The sequence below is a fragment of the Nanorana parkeri genome, unplaced genomic scaffold (genome assembly GCF_000935625.1).
Source record: "Nanorana parkeri isolate BGI_ZX_2015 unplaced genomic scaffold, ASM93562v1 scaffold97, whole genome shotgun sequence".
In the NCBI taxonomy this organism is placed as follows: domain Eukaryota; kingdom Metazoa; phylum Chordata; class Amphibia; order Anura; family Dicroglossidae; genus Nanorana; species Nanorana parkeri.
This window is the reverse complement of record NW_017306365.1, coordinates 403,272-412,878: the sequence shown is the minus strand read 5'-3', so window position 1 is coordinate 412,878 and position 9,607 is coordinate 403,272. Positions and strand designations below refer to the sequence as shown.

General features: G+C 40.2%; 1 protein-coding gene across 1 annotated transcript in view; it reads left to right on the top strand.

The window, feature by feature from the left end:
- Positions 1-5,901, top strand: part of ARIH1 (ariadne RBR E3 ubiquitin protein ligase 1) — a 54,570-nt gene extending 48,669 nt beyond the window's left edge. The window contains exons 11-14 of the mRNA XM_018552805.1: positions 591-648; positions 1,133-1,393; positions 2,688-2,800; positions 5,149-5,901. Coding sequence (XP_018408307.1) covers positions 591-648; positions 1,133-1,393; positions 2,688-2,800; positions 5,149-5,233 — 517 coding nt within the window. The 3' untranslated portion in view covers positions 5,234-5,901. The remainder of the gene's footprint in view (positions 1-590; positions 649-1,132; positions 1,394-2,687; positions 2,801-5,148) is intronic.
- Positions 5,902-9,607: the final 3,706 nt, after the last annotated feature.

Sequence of the window (9,607 nt, the reverse complement as noted above, 5' to 3'; positions counted from 1 at the left end):
TCCCCCCCCCCCTTCCCCCCCCCCCCCCACATATCTCCAAAAGCCCTCCTTGTGCACAGGAAGTTAAGATTTCTGACAAAATCAACAGGGTTTTTTTTCCTTTTGCATAACAAAACATTTTCAATAGTATAGTTTGCATAATAGCTCCCAATTGCTTTGCTAAGTTCATTGTAGGGTTTGCATACTCTTTACCCAATCTGACTCCTTGCTATGGAGCAACGCTGTTCTCAATTCAAACATTTTAGTGAACTTGGTCTAGTATGGATTAGCTATGGCCATTGGGTACCATTCGTGAAGATTGTCTCATAATATAAATTTAGCTTAGTCATGTGAGAGTAGCACCATGCAACAGAAGCAGTGGGCATTGAGACCGAGCTGGAAAATTTGGGATGGTTTTTTACATAGGTCAGTTAGTATTGAGCTTAATTGACTATTGACCGCTTACTTAGCAGGCTTTATTAGTGGAAATAGATTATTTAAAAAAAAAAAGAGATTGTTTGGCCTCTAGAAAACCCAGCCATCATTTTACCAAGATACCAATAGTAGATGCTCATCTGAGATTACAATACCCTTTATTCTTTCATTTACAGGTATAACTGTAATCGCTACAATGAGGATGATGCAAAGGCTGCCCGAGATGCACAAGAGGTGAATATATACAAAGTACTAGAAATTTATTGATATTTTTTTTTATTTTGCAGAATGTTTTCATCTAAAGGTCTAGAATATAGTCATACCCCAGTGTAGAAATGTCATGTTTGTCTTTTACTAAAATCTAATAATTTGCCATGTTATACTTTTTTATGTTTGATTTGCTAAAGTATGAAGTAAACATAAATGTTCAATCCTGTTAATAAGAATTTCAGAAAAGCACTAGAGCTAATGTTGCACATTGCATAGTGGACTTGACATGGACACACGATTTTCACTTGACAATCAGGGCTTTAGTGCTGAAGCTTTAACGCTCTAGGCTTGCAACCTTCTTCAACTCATTGACTTGCATCTAAGGGCTGTATATGTCCACTGTTTCACCTTTTAAGTGTGCACATGTAGTTTACATTTTGATTTCTTATCCGATTTGTGGATTGATTTCTTAAGTGATCTCTTTTTTTTTCTTTTCTACCCTCTGCAGCGTTCCAGAGCAGCCTTACAGAGATACTTATTCTACTGCAATCGCTACATGAACCACATGCAGAGCCTGCGATTTGAGCACAAGCTGTATGCCCAAGTCAAACAGAAAATGGAGGAGATGCAGCAGCACAACATGTCATGGATTGAAGTGCAGTTTCTTAAAAAGGCAGTGGATGTGTTGTGCCAGTGCCGCTCCACACTCATGTATACTTATGTCTTCGCATTCTACCTCAAGAAGAACAACCAGTCAATTATCTTTGAGGTAAGCAATACCAGTCTTTGGGGAAAATTTTATGAAGGAGTTTACTCAAATTTTCTTGTGCAGATCACTTGCAGAAATAGCTGCTCTTAAATTATGAATAGACCCTCACTTGCTTTTTGCTCAGATTCTGATGGCTGCAATTTTGTGCAATACTGGTTTTGTATGATTCACAGGACCTTGCCAACTAACTGGTGAAATATATTTTTATGCTTGTGATCAATAGACATGCATTGTTTTCTCATTTGTTTTCTCATAACCTCGTCCATTACTAATGTAATTTATCACAAACAATGGGAATTCTAATGAAGCATAGGAGTTAAATATGTGTAAGCTTTAAAGTGGAACTGTAGCATAAAAGTACATCTTACAAACTGTCAAATTTGAAAGTGTATGCCTTTAAACTGACTGCAAGTTTTTCATTCTGAGAGAGCCATCTTCAGCAGGCATTTCTGATCCATTTTGCTCTCTTATCCTCTGAAGTCAGTTCCATCTTTCATCAGCTGGCTTAATTTTCACTGGTGCTGCCCACAGTGATAATCTCGAACATGGTAACCACCTAAAGACCTACATATAGAGAAAATGTAGAGCCACCTTTTGTTTATGCATTTTACATTAAATCCCCAATTTGAACCTCCTGTTTTATTAACTCTGCCACTATGCATTGCAGAAAAAAGTCTGCTGGAATTTTTCTAGCTATAATGAATTCCCCTCCACCAAAATGTCTTCAAAGTTGTTTACTAACTCATATCTTTTACACTGGAAAGCATCCTTTTTGTTTTCAGATGCATGTAACATTCATAATTGAAATTTAAGACTTCTTATAAAATTTGCCATGCAGATTTGTGTACATGGGGATCACATTGTAAGGTTGTCTTTACTTTATTTGTTCTGCAGTACAAAGCATTCATTTGTTCTGCAATAACCTTTATTCATCAGATATACAGAGGTCTGATGATGGCTGTTAAGGTCACCGAAAGACAGCAGAACTGAAGACCACATAACGACACGCCTGTGTAAGGGCTCCCTTTATAAGTGTAACATGTCAAGGGACACTAGTACAGGTGTATTTTTAGATTTGTGTTATACAGTCATCCTTATGTACAGTTCCTCTGTTTTAAGAAATATAAAACATTTGATATTTTAGGTTTACTTTTTCTTCCAACCTAGCTTATTGGGCAAATATTTTTAAAATGTCGATTCAGCGATGTCTTTTTGGAGCCTGTTGTACTCTGTCACCATATTGATAATTGAAAAAGATTATGTTTCTAATTGCAATCTGTTTTTTTTCCTGTAGAATAATCAAGCTGACTTAGAGAATGCGACAGAAGTTCTGTCTGGATATCTGGAAAGGGATATTTCACAGGATTCTCTTCAAGACATAAAGCAGAAAGTACAAGACAAGTACAGGTATTTTTATTTTGATGCATACTCCCATTTTGTGTGGCACAGATCACATTAAAGCAGGCCAAGACACCGTATATAACTAAACCCATTGCTTTGATTTATGACAACAATATATTTCCTTCTGTAATTCTTTGTACCTGTCCACATAAGGCAGCAGTCTTCATCCCACTGTGCTAAGAATGGGTTTTGCTAAGCAAATTTACAGTATACTATACATGTCCTAAAGAGTTTTTGTATACAAGTGTTCATCTACAAATGTGTCTAATGGGGAAAAACCTTGGGGAGAGGAACTTCTGAAATTTCTACACATGCCTCATAAAGAAGCAAAAAGTATTGTTTTCTGATGACTGTATAACGCTAATGCATACAATAGATATCTATATTTTTTTTTATTAGCCAAAGTGTGCTCATTCATTGAATGGTATGAAGTGGTGACACGTCTGTTCAGTGACAGCAAGTGAAGATGTGTGCAGTGGTTGCGAATAAATAAGTGCACATTGGTGAATTGTTAGTAAGTGCAGACGTTTGCATCAGTAGATTGGCAGCAAGTGAATGAGAGTGCGTGTTGGTACTATTTTGAGTGCAGAATTGAGCGTTGGTGCAGTGGCTGCGAGTGCAGAGGTTTGCTTCGTGTAGAAGCAGCCAAGTCTTCTGAGTGTGACTTGAAATGGGTGGCATGGTTTTGACATGCAGTAAAAGCTCCAAATTTTTCTATTGTCCATTGAGGGGCACCGCTTCGTTATAATTAAGCAACCTAGGGGTTATACTTCCACCTACAGGGAAATGGAGATTAGGCACATACAAAGCTTAAGGCTTACTCGCTTGAGGCTACAAGTCCTCCCACCTCATATCTGCTCATTTATGCTTACTGTCTTCAAAAGAATGGATGTTCCCCTTGTTTCTGCTTTTGTTTGCTTGTATTGCAGATCCTTCCGAATTTTCAGTCTGAATACCCTCTCCATTATTTTATTGGATCAGGAGTATTCCACTACCCCCTTTTACATGACTATATGGGAACAAGACTTGCCCCATCAGGTTACCAGAGATGATCTCCAAAAGATTTTTACAAACTTGGCATTTCCTCTGCAGCTCAGGAGAAAAATTATAAGATCCTGACGAGATACACTTTGCAAAAAATATTTCCTTCTGCCTGACCTAGGTGCTGGTGATGTGAGAGGGAATGGGGCTCTATTCTACACTTGGTGGTGGTGCTGCCTTTTGATTTCCCCTTTCTGGTCACAAATATTCACTATATATGAAAATGTTGTGGGACTCAAGCTCCTAAAAACTCCTGAAATTGCTCTCCTCTCCCTGATGACAGGTTCATTCTATTGCCACAAAGGGCATTTTGAGGTTCCTCCTGATAGCCTCCAGAACCATTATCCCTAGACATTGGAGGTCAACTCTACCTCCCTTTGTCAGAGTGGATCGTTGACATTACCCATTTCCAATGCATAGAGGGATCAACAGCCTTACTTTATGGTGGGTTTTAACAGTACACCTCCACATAGAATGTGTGGATTGCTTTCATTAACTCGGCCCGATTTAGGGACATCGTACAGTGACATTAGCATATTGGAAATTAGTTTGCATGTCACTTCTCCCTAGTGGCCATCCTGTTTCTCACCCCATCCCCACTTTGCCCCAGATCCTTCCGTTCTCTCCTATCTCTTTCGTTTCTTCCTCTTCTCCTATGTCCCTTCTACTCTTAATTGTTCCATCTTCTCAGTTGCATAGTTTGGCACATATATATGCCTCTTGCACTTTTCTACCTGGCTAGGCTACCTGAGAGTAGCCTAACGACTAACCCACTTGACCTTATTTACACACTAGGGCTTGTCTATCTGGAGTAGTGTGGGTAAATTTGCTTGTATGGAGTGTATTTCCTTGTGTTTTTTTTCTCCTACTCCGTACTTATTGTCGCACCTACGGAACAACTTTTGACTCTGTTGCCTTTATCTGTGATGCAGTCGGAAAAAAAATTTGAATACGGCTTAAAGAACAGCTAAATGAGACCAGATAAAAAGTAAAAATATTTTAAATTGAATGTGCATGGACTGCATTGTTGGCAGCCCTCTAATAGTGCTAGTTACCTGGTTGTATCTAGGTTCAGCTGAGTCTCAGTCTTGGGAACAGGCATGCAGCAAATAGGTGTCGGAGAAATGTAATTATTGCTTATCTCTACTTTTGGGTCAATGAGCATATTGAAGCCAGATCATTAGCACTAAGCCAGACAACTAGCATTTTAATAGTGATGTCAGCAATGATATCCTTCATAATACATTTGTGACAGGTTTTCTTCAATGTTGCCTCATAGTAACCATTTTTGTTCTGCTTGATTTTGTTTTCAGATACTGCGAGAGCAGGAGGAGAGTTCTGCTGCTTCATGTGCACGAAGGTTATGAAAAGGACTTGTGGGAATATATTGAGGACTGAGCCGTCGCCACAGACCAACCTCTGTTGCCACCTGACACTAGATTTCAATGCCCATTAAAATGCAAATATGCACCCTGAGGCCGACCCTGCACATTCTGCCGTCTCCCCATTTCCTCTCTTCCTCTCATCTCTTATGCTCCTGCCAGACTTTTGGTTTATTTTTATTCCTTTTTTGTTTTGTTTTTTTGAAAGTTTAAGTAAATTATGTTGTAATAATTAAAGGAAAGCAGCTAGCAGAGGCAATGGTTTGACAGTATTGTAGGCATGTTTAACCCCTTGCCACACAGCGACTGGCAAAACCTTGATCTTCTTGGAAAAATGTCTGACAAAGTAATGCTGGTCCCTTTTGTTTCTAAGGGGTTAAAGTGTGTGCAGCCCCTCAGCTATTTGCGAATGCATTTTCTTAACTGGCTTGCCCTAATCAAGCTGATTTCCCTTCCACTGCCCTCTACAGAAAGGCAGTCTCCTTTTTTTCCACACTTTTCCCGGTTGTCCCTTTCCACATGTCTTCTTCTGTCCTGCGTTATGCAAGTCTGTCGTCTTGCCACTGTTTAGCCATCCTTCTCTTTTACCTATTGTCTTCAGGCTATCCCTGGCACCTTTTCTTACCCCGGGTTGGAGCTGAACAGCTTTGAAAATTTGAAAAAAAATAGAAGAAAAATAAAAAATAGCTTTGTACATGACTTTTAAAAACAAAACAAGATTAAACTGAACAGAAGACAGCAGTATTTTTCAAACTTGTAAATAGTGCATCTGCATGAGCAGGAAGGAGGTGGGACGCACGGTGTTTGCATCATGTTTAAGTACAAACAGAAAAAAAAAATATTTATTCTTTCTTGACGATTGCTGGTTCTGGTTGTGCTGTTTATTCCTGAGATCTTGTAGAGTGGCCACAGCGTAGCTTTTTAGCAGGTAACAGTTCCCTAAAGTCACTGTGCACAATACAAGATCGCCTAGTGTCATTCACATTGACAAACTGTGTTACTTCAATTTTTAAATGTCTGTGCATACAGAAGACCCAAGCCTATAGAGTTTTTGCTCTCATTCTCAAGAGTGTCTACAGAAAAAAAAAAATACATCTGTCTGCCACTCTAACTCCAAGGAGCAATTCAAGCTGCCGCTTTTGCACTGAACTTGGCCAGTTTGGCTGAAGCAGAAATATATACACAAATGAGGCTTTGTACAGAAGGATGGATGCCTACTCTACATTAGGAGTCCATTTATTTTTACGTCTCTATGGAATGATTGAAGTGTTTGTGGGGGAATGTTTTTCTTTATGCTGTAGTTTTCCTGCAGCTCTGAATGTTTGAAGAGGCATTGTAAAGTAGGTCAACGTAATACATACTTTTTGAATTTGGGATTGAAGAAGTATTTGAGAAACATATCATTAAAAACGTAACATAAGGCATAAACCTTTTCTGAAAGAAAAAAAAATTAAAATGCCATTTCCCCCCCCCCCCCAAAGTTTCTTTGTCTGAAGATTTTCCAACAAGTGATGGCAAGAATCATCTTTTATGCAGTATTTAACAGCGCTCATACACCGCTTGGTTGTTGGCAGATGGTTGGTTTATAAGCAGAACCTCCATATTTCCTCGGCAATATCGTAGAAAAGGATGCAATAATATGAGACAAAATACTCAATTCACAAAGCTATGGATTACTGCATTGCCTTATACAATAAGCATAACTACGTTTAAAATGGATTGAATGGTGTCAAGTGATCTGTAGCTTAAATATTTAGAAAGCACAATGCTTTATCACAATAGATTAGTGAGTACACATCTATAAGCCAAATAAGAAAATGCTTTGTTAGCCTTCACACACAAACAAGAAACATTAAATTGCTGGGTAAGGGATTTTTTTTTAATTTGGCACAGACATGCTACAATATGTGTTTTGACTGGTGTGAGTAATGTGCTTCTTCAAACCCCCCTTCTGGGAACAGGTTTACTATCCACATGGTGTGCAAAAAAGGCCTACCTTATAGAGTGTTTGTCACTAGTAGAGAAGCAGAATCCATTCAGAGTCTCTGGAGCAGAACGAGTATTTGGTTCTGAAGTTTAAGGAAACCTGAAGCGTCACATGTTTATTTCCATACACCTTCAGTCTTTTCTCAGTATAAGCACCACCAAAATGCCCAAGTGCACTGATATGCTTACCTTTTTTAAGCAGTGATTTAAAAAAAGCCTGTCCAGTCTTCCCTGTCCCCCCCCCCACCACCACCACCACCACCACCATCCCAAGCTCTCCCTGTTGGCTCATTACTGCTATGGGAAGCATCACTGTCAAAGAGTGAGACACATGTTAGGAAAGGGTTGGTACTAGGATACCAACCCATCATTCCAGGAAGTTAAGGTAAATCAGTATTTAGGCATTCCTGGTATCCCCAAGATCTTTTAGCTGATAAGGGACCTAATGTGCAGGTGCCTGCTATGGGTTGACAGTGCTGGACTAGGTAAGTTTATAATACCTTTTGCTTTAACCAGCTCCCTTCCTGGTAAGAGGTGACATGACAAGCTTTGTGTACTACTTAATCAGGTAAATACTGACAAGCTTTGTGTACTACTTAATCAGGTAAATACTGTCAAGCCTGAACAATATTTATGTAAGTGCTAACATGCTTACAGCTAATACAATACTTGAAATTAAAGTGACTAAACTCAGGAGTTAAATCTTAAATGCATTAATTTACCTTAACTATAAACAAAAATGTATCTCATTTGTGTATCATTCGGCTGCAGATCCTCAAATCATCTCTGAATTTGTGCTGAGACTGTCCTTCCTTCTGACTTTTGTTCTCCATATCCCGTTTTGTTTTTTTTTTAATCCTTGTTCATTAGCAAAAACAGTAAAAGGGTTTCAAAACAGCATAGGATGCTCGCACGTACCAAGCCAAGATAAAGAGTCCATGAAAAAAAAGAGGAAAAGGGCCTCCAGCCCCGTGACTCCTGAGACGGCGGTCAACAGAGCAGCTACCGGGTTCAAGTCCAGCTCAAAACACCTACCCAGAGTAAGACCTCACTGAGTAAAGGCCGAGGCCATGATCCGCAAATAGGGGTCAGTGGTGGTACTATTGCAACAAAGCTCTCTAGGTATCAAGAAATCCCTCCTCTGTATTGTGTACAGTGGCAGTAAGATCTTCCATCAGATCTTATTGACCTTAGAGAGCCATATTCACAGTGAGGGAGAAAGGGATAATTTCCAGAGCATGGGAATACATTCCCCCGTGGCATTGAGTAGATGAATGGACATGGGATCTTTAGTTACATGTAATAATTTGGTTGTGTAAAGGAAACGCCACAGGATTCAGCTGCAGCTTCGGCACAACCATTTGATTAATAATGTCGCGCACCTCGCTCCATACCTGTTTTGGGGTAAGGCACGAACAAAAAAATATGTAACATGGTACCCACGGCAATTCCACATCTCCAGCAGGTTGAGGGAATCGCAGGGTTAATCTTATGAAGGACACGGTACCATAGTAAGACGATTTTGTACCCCTGTTCTACTGGCAAACATCTATGGGCAAAATAAAGGATTGTATCTTGCTGTTGGGGAGAGAAGGAGGTCCCCAATTCACTCTCCCACTGTGCAAAAAAAATGGAGGAATAAACTAAGTTGGGGCAACCAAGAGCTTGTAGACCAATGAAAACGCATGGTGAACCGGCACCCCCTGTCTGCAAATGTCCTCATAGGCTGTCAGGGATCTCCCAAGTTCCAAAGCGGAAGTGATTGCAAGCAGGAAATGTCTGAGGTACTCCAGATATCCAATGGGGGATCTGTGGAAGCTGAAGAAACGAACGGCAGCCATTGACCATCAGCATACAAATCTCCGAATCTAAATTTAAGCATCACCACAAGACCGTGTAAACGCCTATTGTGCAAGCTCCGCAAACAAGGGAGGCCAATCAAAGTTATTGAAGCTTCAGCCTCCATAAGCACCCATTGTTTGTTTTGAGAATGGCAGCACCAATCGACCACTCTATTAAGGTGTACAACCTTAGAGGGCCACGTCCGGCAAGCTAATACCACCAGCACGATTTAGGAAGGATAAGCAGGCGTTGGCCAATTCTAGAAGCAACATGCGCTCAAACAAAAGTAGAGAAAAGATGACAGCCGGGAAAAGAATTGAGGTAGGCGAATAGGCAGTGCCTGCATGAGATACAGGATCTTAGGGAGAGTCAACAGCTTGGGGGAACTGCACCTGCCAAACCAGGTCACCGTAAGGGCATGCCAAGTCTGAAGTTAGTCTAATGGTCAACAACAAACTAACGAAGGCTTCGTACAGCAAAGATGGATCAGGAGTGATATGAGTGCCGAGATAGGGCAACAAACTAATCTCATTGGAAAGGGAACTGAGCTCGGGGGGGGGGG